Genomic DNA, 18715 nt, shown 5'->3' with positions numbered 1-18715 from the left:
AATACGAATAATCTCTGTACCACCAACGCAGCTAAATTATTTAAATGCACCGTGCACCATTGTACAGCGATCCTGATTGATGACCGGGCTGATTCACGATACTTATCAAATGGATTTATTGATAAACGTATCATTAATACATTGTATGAGATATATTACGTAACGCATTTTTTGTTTGGTTGTGACAGAAAACGGGACTCTACCATTGAGATAATATTACTACGTATGGAGGAGACACCACGAACAAAATCTGTGCGCCATTTTTTTGCTCTAACTAAGTTTTAAAAATTATTATTTAGTTAGGTACTTAACGATGAAAGTTATTCCTTTGCACTTTTCCGTATTATTTGTATTATTTGTGCAATATCGTAACACACACGAAGGCATGTTTGATGCGTTTCACTTTAAAACCATTAAAAAATACCGCTCAACATACGTCACATGACGTATGTTGAGTGGAACATAAGTGATGTAGGCGGTGTCGTCTCCTATTAATATTATCTCAATGGACTCTACCTATTTTTTTGGAATGTGAATTTTGATTGTTTACTAATTTAAAATCGGTATTAATTTTATAACGCATTTCTGAATCCACTGGCAAGTTTATTTTTTGTTATTTCAAATAAATAATGTTAAGAGCCTAGTACCAAACTACTGTTTTTGCTGAGCTTAGGATTAGAATATACTCGACAAGTCTTGTTTTAAATAGCGAAGATTTTTATAAGCATAACACTTAATTTTTTGTCTATATGTTGCCTACTTATATATTTTTAAATTATATACGTACGTTAATACGTACCTTTAATTCGTATTAAAGAGTATTTTAAAGCTGTTAAAAATGTAGAGTACCTACCTGCATACTTACTTACATATACATTTATAAAGTTTTTTACCATATAGAATGTAAATATTATCCTACCTACATAAAAGTCTTAACACATGTAACTCAAAATAGATACATATTTGAATCTTTCTTACCTGATCCTTTTCAATAAATCCTATAAAAGCGGTGCGTTCAATTTCAATAGGTTGTCCCGCTCGATCGTACAAAGCTACGACGAAATGAAAAAAGTTGCTCTTGCGCAAGTTGCTGGGCGGCTGCTTCTCGAAGTGCGCTCGACCGACACCCACGCTACTGTTTAGACAAAAAAGAAATTATTTATAATACCGCTCAAATAAAAAGAATGGACACATATAAAATAATATTTAATTCCCTTTTAATTAATGTCTTCTATTATTTTATAGTACGTCATTAAAGTCAAATAAAAACAATAGGGAGTTGTTTAAACTTGCACTTTAATTTCCATAATATGAGTTTGGAAGTTGCAACTAATCAAATAATTATTCTTCAAATTACTAAATGAAACTTTATAATTAATGGTCAATTATTTAAATATTTTAGGAAAAACGTGATTACGGTAAGAAAAAATATAAATTATTAACTAATCGGTATCTCACGACGCACGTCGGAATAATATCTCAACAAAATAATCTCCAAATTTAAGATGTCATAAATTCTTGTTACCAGTCAGTTATTCACAAATAAGCACATCCAAATAGTTAAACATTTTACTGTCTTATTCAAAGAGCCATAAACGAAAACAATAGAACAGATTAAAAATCCCTTTAAAAATGATTTATGGTCTATGTTGCGGCCGGAAAGATATGACTATTTGCAAATTGCCAACAACGTTCGTTTTTTTCTTTCACATTCAATTCCACCCTAAAACGCTCGGCTTAAATTTTTTTCACAACATTCCTCTGAATAGCTTCACTCGGTATGAAATTCATTAGAAATATCTCTAATAACATTTGTAAGATATGTGACTAGTCCACATTTATAATAAAGTGATGAAATATGAATAGAGCCACACACTTCGAAACTAACACGTGTGATCGGTTGAATGCATTTTTTTTGGGTAGACGAATATAAAGAAAATAAGTAGTGTTTCGTGAAATAAGTTTATTCTTTCTAAAATTATTTAAAAGATATTTATAATATATATGTCCATACCCAGCTCTACATAATATAAACCACCGTTGTGCATTCTATTTAGGTATTTCAAAATGTTCAGACAACTCCCATACATGAAATATATTGCATTTAAATATGAAACTTGTAAATATTGACCAATTTATCATCGATATAGCATAGTATACGTGACAACACTATCAATACAGCATTACCCGCCAGGATCGTATTACGGTATGGTAGCCCATTCATCTCCCCGCTGCAGAATTTGCGTAAACAAATTGGTTTCGCGATTGCCATTTTATACCCTCGCACGCGACGCTCCATTGTTTTATTTATCGCTACCAGTTTCGGCAGCGTACTCGCGATTAGGTTGTAGCGCTTTTTTCGCTTACAGATCACGGTAGATTTGTCAATCTTCGATGCGATTTTGTTTTTTCGCCGCCGAAACAATTTTTCAGCTGCCGTTCGAGTTTTGAAAATTTGATACGCAGAGATTGTGTAACTATTTGAACAGATTGCCACATTATTAGTTTTACTTTATCATAGATAGATACTTGAATAGTTAGAGATACTTTTTTACTATAGTTATAGACACATAACGTGTTTTTTTTTAATAATTAATGAGTTGCATGATAGGATTGATGTGCATCATTATTTATTAATGTAATGCAAGTGCAATTTGACAAAAACCATCTAATCGGTTTGGGGTGGGACTTAATGACTGGAATCCGCTAAACAAATGAGGCTGTCATCACTGCCTGTTGGCTATCTACTGCTATTTATCATGACCCGTTGAAAATTATTTGATTAATTATTAACTCTAATTAATTTTCTCTTCGCCCGAATAATTTGGAAGTTCGGCGAATGCAAATAGGTACCTTAAAAATATAATTATTATTAGGAACCATACCCTTAAAATGTACCTATCTAAATAGATAGTACCTGCTGCAACAATAATATCTACATAATTTCTTATACACATTTTAATTTAAAATTCTATACCTAAAATAAAAATAAGTAATTGGGTTTGCCTTTTAATTAAACATCACCCCACTCAATATTTTGTAGTGCATCGTAGCACATAACCAAAACCTCTCTACAATTCCAAAATGCAAACCCTCACAGACAATGAATGAATTTCAATACAAAAATTCGTAAAAACAAACATCCACTATAAACTGTTTACTCAAGAGTTGCGTCAGTGAGTAAAATAAACATTTGATGTAAGCTAAAACACGACAGATGTCGGGAGCCCTCCGCAAACAATACTTACTAATTCGGGAATCGAGTGTAGGTACCAATACGTCATATTATAAACCAAATGCTGCATATTGTTGCACAACTTCATTACTGAACACTTGGGGTTACTTTTACGTACTTCGTTTATCATTCGGGTGATTTGAGTTTAAATTACTGTGAGGTGATTATAGTCTTTATCAAGTTTGTATAAATTTAAAGCAGCATCTCTATAGGCAGCATTCTTAAAATCAAATAGTGTTTTAATTTTTTAATGTTAATACAATATGTTATACCTAAAGCAAACATTTAGAAAAATTATAACCAAAAATAATACCTACAGATAGAATTTTCTAAATATCGTTATTACAAAGAACAATTAAAATGTAATTTGTGTTTAATGTTTTTAAATTACCTATTGTTTGAATTTAAGAAAATACTAGACTCTCAAAACATTTTCATTTACACCAGACATGACTGTTTGTACCCGTAGAATACACGTAGAACTAGAAGACGATTTTAAACAGTAAAAAAGTACCACACAACATTTCACACCTCATATCATTCGCGATAATTATATATAGCCATTGAAATGTTAATTTATAGACCGTTCATTATCTGGAGTCTGTAAACCCGGTTATGATTTATCACGCCCTTTTCGTTCATGAATACACTTGTTACGGTAGCTTCATTATGGCCGGCGAAATTTGCGCACCCCTGATTGGGCATCGTGTACTAGTTATTGTATTGTGTGCGTATGGTCATAAATCATCGTGCTTTTAGAATTTACTTGTACGTGCTGCTCTTGTATTATCTGTGCTTCGATTTTTTAACGCTTATGGCCAAAGTTGCTGTTGAAATTTTTAGTGGAAAGGTAATATGTACATATAATATAACTTTAGTCGATATGTTTAACATCTACGCGGTATGTTATGATAAGAGAAATTACTATTTCATTCACGTACCTAATTATTTTGGAAATGTAAACTATTATTATAAGAGTATTTTGTATCGGTAACAATAGACCAAGTGTTCAGCTTGATATAAATTTAATTTTAAATATTTTTAATTGTAAACAATGTAGATAAATCTATTATATTTTATTCGTTCACTTAAAAAGAAAAGAACGGAGAGAAATACATACATGAAAATAGTCACCGTTGTCCATACATGGAGCAGCGACAACCAAAACAAATTCGTATTCGCCCCTATATTCATAATCCTGTGGATTTAGTATTGTGCACTTGTGACTCATTTTGTGGAATTCCTAATACAAGTGATCGAATTTTGGTTGCTCTTTCCACCCACTAATAGGCTTATTACTTCTGTAAATAAGGGTTCGGTATCTTGTTTTCACGTTGTAAATTAAATTCGAATGAATTGGATTATTGGACTTCGCTGCTTTGGCGATATGGTAGCTTGATAAATACGAGTGCGATCGTTTAATTAATTCTTATTGATTTATGGACATTGTTTCCGAGTTTATTTTTAAATCACTTTTTTTTAATTAATATTTAACACACAACACTTACAGAACATTTTATAACCATAATATAAACAAGTTTCATAAATAAAATAACAATTTCAATGTTCCTAACATCACAATATTATGAGTAGAAAGACCGCGAATAAAAAATTTAAATATCGAACGCGCGATATTAGGGAACATTTATTTTTCTTAAACGCAAAAATAAGTGGCCATGAACAATAAATGTTATTTTTTAAAATAAAACTTACTTCGTATTGTCAACTAAGGAGGTCGGTGTCATCCAAGCACGGGTGAGCGGTTCTTCCTTGAGCGATGTGACGGGCCCGCGGGGCTGTGCGTGGACACCCGCCGCCTCTTGGTGGTGCAGGCCGAACATAAGTCCGCCTAAACAGATTTTAATTATTTATCTGCATTCTATATTCAATTTATGGTTTAATTTGATTTTTAATTAATTTTTCTTTTTATTAAATGTAATCTTAAAAATTTAAAATTTCTCATATATTCATAAAAAGCATTATAAGCTAGTTATAAGAGTAAAAATAAAAATATTATTTATTTTTTGTCATTGGCTTTCGTCTTTCATCATCGCAAAATTAAAAAATTTTTTTTCGTGAACGAACCGCATAGAGTAGACGTTTACCTATAATACCTATACGATTATGAAAATTTAATTATTAGAATTTAGAACCATCCGTATTAAATTAAAATTGCTATGATCGGTAAGGAAAGCAATGGCAATTTTTTAGTAACATCTAGTTCTAGAATTTTATAGTTTTGTCTAATAATCTTATCGAAATAAAAGTTGAAAGTTTTATTTATAATATTAAATTGCAATTTAAATAATAATTATTATTATTGTTAAAAGGCAAATAAATTAAGATTTAAAATTAAAACTTAAATTAATTTGTATGACTAATGAGACTTGAAATTTATGAGTCCACTTGGTAAAATAAAAATACATAGTTAAAAAGATTCATAAGGTTTTTCTATTCTTAAACTTTGGCAGAAGATAAACATTATTTATGAATTAGCTACTATATATGACAACTTTTTCTATCAAATAAAGTAGTTTTTAAGTAAATGATTCTTAACTTTAAGAGTATTGAGTGACAATTTCTAAAAAATTGGCATTAAAAGTAACTATCTAAAAAACCAAGTTATTAATTATTATTTCACATTTTTTTCTAAACTACAACATTATTATTTTATGGGTACAAATTACATTTGTTTTCATCTGTCATATTTACAGATAAGCTTAAAAGTGTTATTTTAATTTTTATTACAATTATATGGCAAATAAATCATACAAAAACAAACCTTTATTAAAACTCTACATCTCTATATTTCAATAAACATAACAAGTAACATAAATAAAAATCTATTATTTTTTGCAAGCAGTACAAAGTTTAATATTTCGTTAATCCACCGTTTTGTTAATTTTTATAAAAAGTTAACGACCCTGAAACTGAACTCTATAATTATTGTGATAACATGCAAAAACAACAACCTATTATTTCAAAACTGTCAAAACTTTCGAGCCTCAGAGTAAAAAAAATAACTGTACATACCTGACGACCTTGGCGCTCCTGAGGGGTACAGCTTGCGGCCCCATCCCACGGGGTCCAGCTCGAGCGGCGGCCACGGCGAGCCGGTGTACCCGCCCGCCGCCGCGTTTAGCTCGTCCGACCGAATCGCGACCGACCGGACACCCGCGCGGGCGCCCGAGAGCGCACAGACACCCGCGAATTACGAACAAATTACGCTCTGACAAACTTCGAAACCGCGCGCACTTTTCCAACCCGAAAGTTTATATCCTTTGCATTTTACACAAATAGAACACTAACGTTTAACTTAATCTGTAATAACCAATAATAGAATAGAAAAAATTCAAAGTTAATTCTCGAAAGTAATTTTACGAGTATCCGATAGGCGGCTCTGTGTTATCGTTATGGGATAGAGTCCCGGTTGTACGGGCGATCCCGTTGTGGATTTGCGGAACACTAACAAGCGTCGCGGGAGCGCGCCGCCGAGTGCTCGGGCTTCGGAGCCCCCGTCCGTCCCCGCGGACTGTGGGAGGCGCCCTTGGGACACGCCCTCGCCTCGAGAGCGGGACGACGACATTCACGCAGGTGGCGCCACTTAATTCTGAATCCATGCCTGTTTTATGTGTCAAATTTCGAACAATACACCGTTCTTAACCACAGATTAAATTAAAAAAAATAACGTCCGATTTTTAAACGTGTTTTGACCGGCACACGTGCGCTTGTAGTATCGAATTGTGAAGTAATGGCGGGTCGGTGCGGAGGTTTCCCGTTGAGACCGCAGTTGGAACGGGAGGGTAAGGGATGGCGGGAGATGAGACGAACAGAGTCTCGCTGGAGCCAGCTCGGGGACGGCCCATAGCATAAGTATTACTTATTAAACCGAGTTACAATGACGATGATGAAATTTCAGTGGGAATTGACTTTAACTACTTGCGAGATGAGGTTTTGTCGCTACATTAATTATTGAAGGCGTAAGTTTCGCGAAGATTTGGTTAGTTAGGTAGGTACGTGTTTAAATTGCTCCCTTTGTTTGATTTAACGCTTACTCAATTTGGTGCCGCCGAAGCTCTTGTAGGTATTAAGAACATCTTTTGTTAACCCATTTTTCATATATCAGCTTATCTTTTGTTAACCCATTTTTCATATATCAGCTTATCTTTTGTTAACCCATTTTTCATATATCAGCTTATCTTTTGTTAACCCATTTTTCATATTTCTGATATTATTTTAAATGTGTCTATGATATGCAAAATATATGTGAATTTTTTAATAAGGATTCAACATGAACCTACCTACCTACTACTGTAACTCTACCTACTGCAAAGAGGGTAGGTACATATTCGAGAGCGTGTTTTAACTAATAATTATTAGTTAGAAAAACACGCTCTACCTACTACTACCTACGTACCTACTACTTTTCTGTCACTTTTACCATGGTATTAACAAAGAAACCTATTAATTCTCAGTAGGTAAGTCGAATTAGGTATTCGTAAATGAAAAACGACTTAAAATATTTTTTTTTGAAGTGAAACTTTGACCGCGTTCAGAGTAAAATTTCAAGGTTGCGTCATGGCAATACCGTTACGTCATGGAGTAGGGTGTTTAATTTATTTTTAATGTAACTACTTACTAGGTACTTCTTACCTACCTCCACTATATTATAACCTACTTGCTAAATTTTAACACTATCAATTATGACTTTATATAATTAAACAGAAGCAGATTATTTCAGTTATGTAGGTAGGTACCTATATCAACCTAGACTAGGTAGATAAAATACTTAAAACTAAATTATTTAGGTATTTATTTATTGAATATCTGTTGCTACATTTGCGATTGCCTTATCAAACTAATAATAAAAAACATAAAAAATATCAAATAACATTTTCCTTGTTACATTAATTATTAGCAAGCCATTAAACATTCAAAATTTAATAACACAAAAATCATCACACAAGAAAAAAGAAAAACAACGAACCGTCAACAAGCTATGAGTCCAGTGCTTTGGGAGGTCTCTGAGGGCCGCCTCCGCCACGCCTCTCCGCCACGCCTACCGTCGAGAGACGTGAAATATTGTTTTTTGACTCAAGATGTATGATCGATAAATGCGAATTTGGTAGAAGTGTACATGGGATGTTGGATATAATCTTTGGTGGAAGAATGCCTCGTCTCCATGTGGTGGTCAACTTTTTCTTTGTTGTATTAAAATCGAATGGATAAGAATGGTAAATATCAAACTTTAGAAGCTAATCAACGGGCTGTGTTCGAGAATATTGTACATCTAAGTTTAGATCCTATGATTTGAAAGCTGATTTACGCCCCCACAGTTTTATATTACTTATCAATTAGATACATAGGTAGGTACCTAAACTCGTTTAGAAAAAGAACAATTTGACCGATAAAGCCTAATTTTTCCGAAATTACCAATAGAGTTTACCTACAAGATAGAAATATTTTCTGTAGCTAAGTTTTAATGATTACAAAGTCTACAAAAATATTGATTTTAGAATTCAGTTATAAATTTGTACCTACAGTGTTAGGTATAGGTAAGTAATTTACGTAATCTCCAATCATTTCTTAGTTAAGTACCTATAAATTAGTTAAATAAAAAAAGATAATATAACTTTGTATCTATCAGTCCATTAGTAAAATGTACGTAGATTGTGCTCTACAATTAATATCTCCTGCGCAGTTGGCTAGTCTTCATTGAAATGAGCTGCCAGGGCCGTTTACTCAGATTGACATTAAATTTAAATAAATTATGTACCTACCTACCTAAATTTAAGAATCTAGCACGCATTCATTTTTCATGCATTTATCTTTAAAAATAGACTGTGCATAACTGTTTTCTTAGTTGCATTTGTTTCATTTTCCTATATCTAGTCATATTTTGTGTCTAGGTATTGCCACCTGAGTAGATATAATATCACATCAATGTTGCAATGTAAAGAAAAAAATAATAATTAGCCTGTAGGTGCCTACAGCTAATTAACTAATAGGTATAAATGCATGGTTTTTTACCAATTATTTAAATAGAGCACTTCTTTCCATAAAACGAAACCGACTCATTGAATATTCATTAGTCCTCACTTAGGTACTAAGGAATAATTAATATGATTGTTTTCGGAAAACTGTGTACTAAATACCTAGATAACATTAATTTTGTACTACAATAGGTAGGTAACTTAAAATTGGGAAGAAATAGTTAAATAAGAACGATGATTTAATTTTAAGTTTATGTTTTATTTTGGTAGAGCAATAAAACAACAATAAAAATAACTGGCATCTTGTCAATGTCAACGATAAAAAAAATCAAAATCATATTTGTTTTTCTCCAAATTTTTAAAACTGATATCTGTACCTCCATACCTGAAAACTGACTGCATATTGACATTTTTGTGAATTTAATTTCATATAGGTAAAAACGTCAACACTCAACATTAATTAAGTATAGTGCCACAAACTTATCTGACCCGGTGACAGTGTCACTGATGTCGCTTTCTTTTTATTAAAACAAAATATTCCGTATGAAAAGTCTGTGAAAATGTGACATTTCAAAATGGCGGCACGTAGTTCCAGTTTTTGTCACCGGGTCAGATAAGTTTGTGGCACTATAATTCAATGGACAATGAAGCAGGCTTATTAATATCCTTCCTTTGCGTGAAATATCTTTCTGTTATAATATAGGTATTAATCTTAAATATAAATCTATACCCAGATAATTATCTTAGTACTTACTATCAATTACAATAAAATAAACCTTCATTAATTTATAATCCATCGTATAATTACAATATTTTCACACCACGTTTACCTATTTGCATACAAGCTTCATTCAACTTCGTTTCCTGAAGCCTTAAAGAGAACAATAGATTGAGATGCAGGCATTACAATTAGGTTACTATTGTGCCAATGCCTAACTAGATCAATCTATGGGGAATTATAAATGAATGAACGTCCACTATGAATGATAACTAGATCACAAAATGTGAAAGGATGCATGTTTCTAGTGACATTACTCCCTGGCCATTCATGAATTGACCAACTTTTACCTTTCAATTCTTTGATGACTTGATTTGGTTGTAACCTAGTAAGCCTGCATTCATGAATCCACAAAGGATATTCATACAACCGACCAACCATTGAGGAAAGCCACTCTCACATGCAATAAGTAGGTAATTTGTAGTAATTAGTTTTATAGCATATACTGTAGTAGGTACATAAAGAAATTATCCGTCATCAAATAATTTGTAATCATCTCTTTCTTCAAAATACTAAAATGAAATCACCAAAATTACATTAAAATACCTAGGTATTAAAATGTTTAGTTTGACTGGACGTTATACGGGACGATAATATGAATATCCAATGAATAATTAGGTAGGTATATTTTTATACTTTTGTTCACTAATCAAAATTTAAAGTACCTATACCTAATTATTCTGATTAGGTACATCCATAAATACCTATATCCTAAAATAACTATTTCATAATCCTTCGTGATTTCGATGGAAAATCTCGGTTCTCTACATTTTCGAAAGTCGTACCAAAAAAATAACAAGCCAAGATAAGTATCCAGTTTAATATTAACAAGTAATATCACGCTTCGATACGCCATCCAAACGACACCCTTCCTACTTCATTTTAATTCGAAACCTTAAGTCTGCTTTAAATTACACTTTTTGCCTTATAACACCCTCGGTGACCGTAGCTGTAAGGGCTACCGACGTTCTTTTTCCAGTGTCAAGAAACGTAGTACCTTTAGAGAGCCCCCGGGGGGTGCTTCCAGACCCTTAACGTTTACGACTACCCGATTGCTTTTCTATGAAGGGACTGGAAACGGTCCTGACAAAAACAGACAGATGTGAGCCGAGGAAGTGCCCGCTGATTTCATGTTCAGCTTAAGTGGTCAAATTTGCTTGTCAACGCGTAAGTGCTTCCTGATAACGTGCGAAGCGCCTTGTTAGCGAATTTCAGAATGGCAGATATTTATGTGAGATTCAAGTGGGTGTGTGAATGTAATTAATTTGGTGTCAAAATATATGTATAAATTTTGAGATATAACTTCTCATATTATAATTTCATTTCAAAACTATGATTGAAGAGATGCAATGATAAGGATAACGGTTTCTTATAATATATTTGTAGAACCTAACATTTCCGATTTCCGATCGTACGCGTACCTACCGAATAAACATTAGTATTACATCATTCGTATCGGTAACGCAATAATTTACGTTAATCACGTTTCAAATACTACCCCTGTATCGTATTAAAATAACTAACCACACTTTTTAAATTAATAAAGCTACACCAAAATAATAACGACACATTGTTCCCATAATAATTGGTAAAATACAACCGGTTAACTTGGTTAAAATTTCAGCAGCACACCACAATCCCGCAAAGCAAATGATGCGTTCCTAAAATCGTTAACAAAAAACAATCGCCCGCTGTGAGAACAAATTTGACAAACATTTTGACACAATACCCAAATGGATTATTCTAAACGCCTTCTGTAGTGTCGTTTGAGAAAACAAATAAACCGCTAGAATCAACAATGGCATTATAATCACCGATTTAGCATGTCACTCAAATACTACTGTAATGCCGACGTTCGAGGAATCGACTTGTAACGGTAAAGATTGTCAATTGTAATGCTTAAAGAGTTGATGACTTGCAATACTGATTATTTCAATGTGTTGAGAATGAACCTAAAATTGTATATAATTTGAAACCAGAAACAATTTTATAGAAATGCAATTCTATTCGATGTAATAACAAAGTGTGCGAAACATTTCATTTACAGAAATATACATAATTCAGTGTATTCCATTGTTATATACCTACTCCAGTAAAGTTTATTTGCTATAGCTTCAAGCTTGCAATAAAACAAGAAGTTATTTCAAAGCTGCAAAACGCTTTATGACGGCAAAACGTACGAGAGTTCTCCAATTTCCGTAACAAAAACGAAACGTATGGAAAGAGCAATTTTCATCAGTAATACAAGCGTAAGAATTTTATATTTTCATGATGCATTTTCCCACATTTTCAGGTGATATTTTGAGGTAAGTAATGTGAGGTAACTCGTCATAATGCGTTTACCGGCTTGTTTTTTGCCGCTCATCAAAGAATACATTTGTAGATACATCAGTACATATATAAAAAAGTCGAGTTAGTTTCAGTTATCTAAATCATTTACAACTCATATCAAAAACAGACAGATACGACAGGGAAAAAATACGTTACGTGGATAGTCAGATTTTTTTTCTTTGAATCCGGACTGAATAGCATAACATCTGTTACCAATTACCATACCTGAAAGTGCAACAGAAAAAGGTAATTATGAGTGAATTTATTTACGAGTAATTTGATAATAATTTAAAGGCTTTAATGTACAACTAGTAGGTACCTAGTTACCTAATTATAAAATACCTACTCAGAAATAAGTTTTTCAATGACCCGGTTGGTTAGAATTATTCCCATACCATCACTTTTGACAATAGCGCCACTTGCTCCTAAAAAAAACTCAAAAATAAAACTCTCTTTTTCATTATGAAATAATATAATTGAAGTAACAAGGTATTACCAGTCTATAAAAAAATCTATATCTATCATGAACAAAATCTACTGTGCCAGTTCTGTTTTCTAGGTTATCTGTATTCATATTTCGGGAAGGTTTTACTTATTCAATATTTCCAAATTGGGCGCGCAACGCTGTAATGGAGCCGAAAAAAACGCAAACTCGAAGCGAATGGATTTGCTTATTATTTATTTAATATCCTCTGTCTACTTCCTAAGTCTGAGAGACTTAAAAATAAAGATAATGGGTTATGGCAGCGAAATATTTGATTGTAAACTTGATATAAAATGTTCGTTTTTTGTTCGGTAAATTAACTGATGAGTTATTTATAAAAAGGGTTCTCAATATTTTTATCTTTTGTATTTACTGTATTAATTTTACTTTAGATACCAATTCCCATGTTATCAAAGTAGGGTAGAGTACAAAACATAAAATACATAATAAAGTACTAATAAATTAAAAACCTCTCTTTGACCTTAAATATAAAAGTTCTCTCTAGGTCTGAACATATGACACATCTAAACCACACTTCCTAAAAAAGAAACAAAAATCAAACCAACAAGTGCATTACGCATCCACTTGTATATCACAATAGAAATAATTTACACTGTCGTATAAAAATCGTTGCCATATTTCAAAACCCTCCATCGGCAAGTGGGCCCAATTCGCCATATGACTAGCATGTCAGTGTTGCTATTTATCATGGGAGATGTGACAACTGAATTTATATATAAAAAACAAACAAAGGCAGGGCCAATGCTAGTGCAGGATAACAATTTAGCTCTTCGTTTAACGTTTTAAATGTAGAGTAGATATTGGTAGAGTGAACTGTGAAAATGCTTTCGTATTGTTGTTCTAGTTCACTTTTATATTTTGTAGTAGTCTAGTTTAATAAAAAAGAGCTTAGTAAAAATCGTTAAATTTATTTATTTAATATTTATATGTTAATCATCATTAATTTATCATTATAGCTAAGCTTTATGTTTAAAATAATATTTGCCTTTATAAATAATTTGAAAGTTTTTTAATATGCTTCATCCTCGCCTCATTTATGTGATCAAAAAATAAAACATTAATTTTTTATCATACTTTGCTTTATTTTAAATATTTTAATATAACAATTTGATCACTCAACAATTCAGCATTATTTTAACACTCTGTACACAATTACTCTGTACAGTAAGCCTAGTATTCTAGCATACGAGGGGAGCTATCTCCGTACCAGGGGTGCAGGACAATAGGAAGATGGCAATTTGATATTCCAGCCACATTTTTAATAAGCGCTGGTAATGGCTGCAGTGGCCCACCCTTTATAGCTTTTAGACGATTCAGATGGTCACTTTTATTTAGGGCGACATGAGATTTATTGGTGAACAAAAGTTGTTTATACGTAACAACAAGTTTATCAGTTAGGCAAATGAAGTTTTTTATTAAAGTTGTTTACCAAATGCCGTCTACGAATTTAAAAATTCCTTCAAACTTTCGGATTAAATAATATAATTATCATAGTTAATATTAGTAGGTTAAGTTGAAGCAACAACTTCTATTGAGCAAACTTCAAAGTATTTGGCAAGTAGAGTAAGTATGTATTTTAAAAGCATTGCTTTTAAGTCATTTCTTATGACTTTATCTATTAAGATAATTTTGTATCTAGGTAAATCTGCACAGTGGTTACTATTCCTTTTTTTGCAATTATCGATTTTACAATATAACAATCACATTTTCCAACTTTATCAGAAAAACTCCATTCTCTACACGTTTGAAAGTGAACATCGACTTAACCAATTTTTAAAACAGCACACTATTATAAAGTTTATTCCAACATAATGCACTTATTTGACATTTCATACAGTGCATCTAATATTTAGGTGCATATTTTATGAAGCGGGATCCATTATAGCTATAACGAAGTATTGTAACACATCTGTTCGTATCACCAGTCACTGTAGTGGCTTTTTGTGTTCTTTGACGTTGATGTTTTGTTTATAGTTTTTATTTGTGTACTAGCAGTCCGACCCGGCTTCGCCCGAGAAAGACGTAGAAGACGTAGAGAAAACGTAAACACGTACGTGTTTACGTTTTCTCTCCATAAGAACCATCCTCGTACTTCAAGGAATATTATAAAAAAAAATCAGATCAGTCCACCCGTTCACGCGTGATGCCGCGACCAAGGGAAATAAGGATTCATTTTTATATAGAGAAGATGTATATTGGCTCACCAATATTATCTCAATATATTATTATTATTTTGGTGTCTAATTGATAACCCCTATATACCTACTTTTTTATGTACCTAAGTATATATGAGATTATGATTTCTTATATTGTTAGATTTTAGCTTTTAGGGCATTATTTTTTAAGGTTACAGAAACATCTTTAGTCATTGATATTTTAAAAGAAAAGTAGTGCAATACTTACAATAATTTTGTTGTCATCATCTCAGTTATTCTTCTAAGATCTTTGTCGATGTCGATCAGTGTTTAAAACACATAAAAATGACTTTATTTCTTTATTGTGTATAAAAAATTAACATTTTTATATATTTTCTCTATGTTAGTCCATTCTGTCAATGAGTATTAAAAAAAAGTGTAAAATATCTATATTTATTTACAAAATAGAAAACATTAACACAATATATAAACTCCTATGTCGTATATAAAAAGTAAATAAACTAACTACCTATGTCTGGAATCTTATATGAACTCCACTTAAGTAATTGTATTAGCAAACAAAATCAATCTAACTTAACAAATTAACTTAAACACAACTTGTTTAAGTTGCATGTACAAGCGCTAAGTGCAATTGCATCGTTTAATCAGTAGTTCGTACTTGCTAGTTAACTTGACAGAACTAATTAACCGTCTTATCTCTTGTAATTGTTACATGTTATAAGATGTAAGCAATGATGTAGGTACATAGGGACAATGCTGAAGACATCGAGATTTTAAATCCGGATTTTTTGAAGTGAAAACTTCTTTAGCGGCGTTGAGCACTTTTTCTGTAATGGGTATAAAATCTTAAACTCGCGTCAGGACACGTGACCTGATCGAAAAAGCGTAAGACGATTCAGATGGATACCAATCAAGTTTTCACTTCTGCCGGCACTCCCGGAGTGCAACCCGTCATAGCTACATTGTAATTAAATACAACAGTTATTGGAATGAGAGCACTTAGTGAACTTCCACCCCGTCCATCAGTTTTCATGAATAGAAAGGTGAAAATATACAACTTTCCAGCAAAAGAATAAGAAAAAGTCACAAAGATTATAAAGACTGCTGAAGTCATGTAGATAGGCCTGTGTAGAGCCTTCCTCCTTTCTATTCTAAAACGTTCAAGAAAGCAGTTAAGTATTTTTATACTCATCGACCATCGCAGTAACAATGTACTCTTTATTGTTTCAAAAAAGCATCAAGATTGATTGATTGTGCTTTTCCCAATTAAATCTCCAAATTAATAATATTCGTTGAATAGATAACGATCTGAGTAATACGTCAGTTATCGAGGTAATTTGTCCATGTAGAGCCACATAGAGCCTTCATCCGTTCTATTCTAAAAAGTTCAAGAAAGCAGTTTCTAAAGAGTACTCATATCGTATCGTACTTCTTATTTAGATTAAAAAACATCAGGACTATCTCTCAATTTAATCCAGGTCCAAATTAATAATATTCGTTGAATAAATAACAATGTGAGTAATACGTCAGTTAGCGAAGTAATTAGCAATGCGTGTCTTAATATCCGGGCAGTGCATCAGCCTGAGGTTGTGCTAATTAAATACGAATCTCAAGACAATACCTGCCGAGATTTCGGTAGAGCGCGCGCACACGGGGTGTTTCCTTTTCGTAAATTTTCATATCTATGAGATGCTATAATCTCGTTTATAATTTTTTTACTACCTGTCACTTCAATGTTTCTATAAAATAAAACAAAAAAAAAACTGAACAATGATTGGACTTAAATATAAATGTAACTAATACTAGTAGAAGCAATAGCAGGTAAGTAAATAATTAATTACCTATAATAGAAGTGGGTATTTATTCATAGAGCATTAAATGAATGAAACATGATGGTATTGAAGTGGGAAAATAACTCAAGAATACGAACAAACAACAAAATAAAATATATGACAGAAAGTACGTAACTATAAGATTTTATATTTAAAATTTAAATCTTCATTCAGTAATGTAATTATAAAATTATGAGAACAGCGTCCTTTTGCACAAATATCCCTAAATAAATAAAAAAAAATTGAGAATCTGGAATTACTCCTTTTTCAAACACCTAAATATAATAAAAGTCTTATCTACCCATAATTAAAATATACTTGCCTTAAATCACCCAGTGTGACCCGCTCCATCCATCTTAGTGTAAACTAGCGGAAGTTATAATTTATGTACGGAGTTCCGGAGGCCGCCTCGAGAGGGCGCCCGTGAGACGGCAGCGAGGCATGTGATGTTTAATGTACACTACGATCGCCTTAATAAGTAACTAGTTAACTAGTTACGATTCAATTTAAGATTAAGAATTATCGAGAAGGCGAAGAAGGGCTTAGTTTAAGTCGTATAAGTCAAAGGTTTCATAATATCTTTTGGGCATACGCCCGAATTGTTAATAATATGAACAATTCTATGTAAATAAATTAAATATTTACTTAATCATTTATACTACTATTCCACTAAAGATACAAGCATGTAAAAGAGTAATATAGTAAAAGACGAACAAAAATTGATAGACCGTAAACTTCGTATGTAGTTAACAAGATTATTATTAAAAAAACAAAATACCCGACTGCACACTAAATAAAGGGAAATTTAGAAAAAATATTATTATGTCTTTATCCCGTGGGACTTTTAGGATAAAATGTATCCTATGACACTCCCGTAATCAAGACAAATCTAACGATACCTCATACATCAAAACCCATCAAGCCGTTTAGGCTACAGGTGGTCACAAAGGAAAAGACATACATACATACTTACATACACTCGAAAAACATTACCCTCCTTCTTTGGCAGTCGGGTAAAAAGTAGAGAAGTAGTGTACATAAACTATAAACCATCCAACATTAAAGATTTTTTTTCTGGAAGTCTAAACTAATTTGGAGAAAACATGTCAGACAAGAAAATTTATTTATTATATAGTATGCTGTTTTTCATATAGGTGATAACTTTTTAGTAAATTTAAATAAATCTCGAACTTCCTAGTTTCTAAGCTAGTATTTAAGATACATTTATTATCTAATATACAGTTGTTATAGATATTACATAATATATACTTAGTTGAGTTTATAATGACCTTTATGGAAAAAACTAATTAATAATTTAAATGCTTTTGTTAAATTGTATAAATAAAAAAGATTTTAAGTTACCTATTAATTACATTATAAATTGTTTGAGACCTACCACAAAACAGAAACGCAGCAGCAGTACCTCCCTGCTCGAGCTATTTCTTTTTGACCTCACTCTACAAAGTAGAGCCTAAAATAATATTACATATAATGCAGTATTAATATTAGGTATTCTTAGCTCTATATGTAGGTAATATAGGAAATAGGAATAGAATATTATCATCACTCTGTCATCGCTGATAAGGATACATTTTTCTTTAATATGTGGTACCTACCTACCTAAATATTACAGCATGTATTCATAATAACTACACTTCGTAATAAAAATTGAAAATGTAGAGAAATTATTACATTTTATATAATAGCGTCATCTATCGAATGCTTTAGGTACTAAATACAAATCTTTTAACATTAATCAGTTTCATAGAATATTCCAGAGATGGCGCAATTCATATTTACTTATAGAGAGACTCTCCTTGCTCCTAGAAATGTATCCTTTTTATTTTAAAATGAGATGAAAAATAAACACACAATTATTATTTAA

At 32.1% G+C, this 18715-nt stretch overlaps 1 protein-coding gene across 1 annotated transcript in view; it reads right to left on the bottom strand.

Moving 5' to 3' along the window:
• The window catches only part of kn (EBF transcription factor knot), a 45843-nt gene extending 40767 nt beyond the window's left edge, over positions 1-5076 (bottom strand). The window contains exons 1-2 of the mRNA XM_090109347.1: positions 4949-5076; positions 979-1135 (exon numbers count right to left, since the gene is read on the bottom strand). Coding sequence (XP_089965473.1) covers positions 979-1135; positions 4949-5076 — 285 coding nt within the window. The remainder of the gene's footprint in view (positions 1-978; positions 1136-4948) is intronic.
• Between the last annotated feature and the right edge of the window lie 13639 nt (positions 5077-18715).

Source organism: Colias eurytheme, chromosome 14, assembly GCF_061535395.1.
Source record: "Colias eurytheme isolate Ceu_HAF_F1 chromosome 14, ilColEury1 Martin Lab GWU primary, whole genome shotgun sequence".
Taxonomy (NCBI): Eukaryota; Metazoa; Arthropoda; class Insecta; order Lepidoptera; family Pieridae; genus Colias; species Colias eurytheme.
This window is presented reverse-complemented; position numbering and strand designations above follow the sequence as displayed.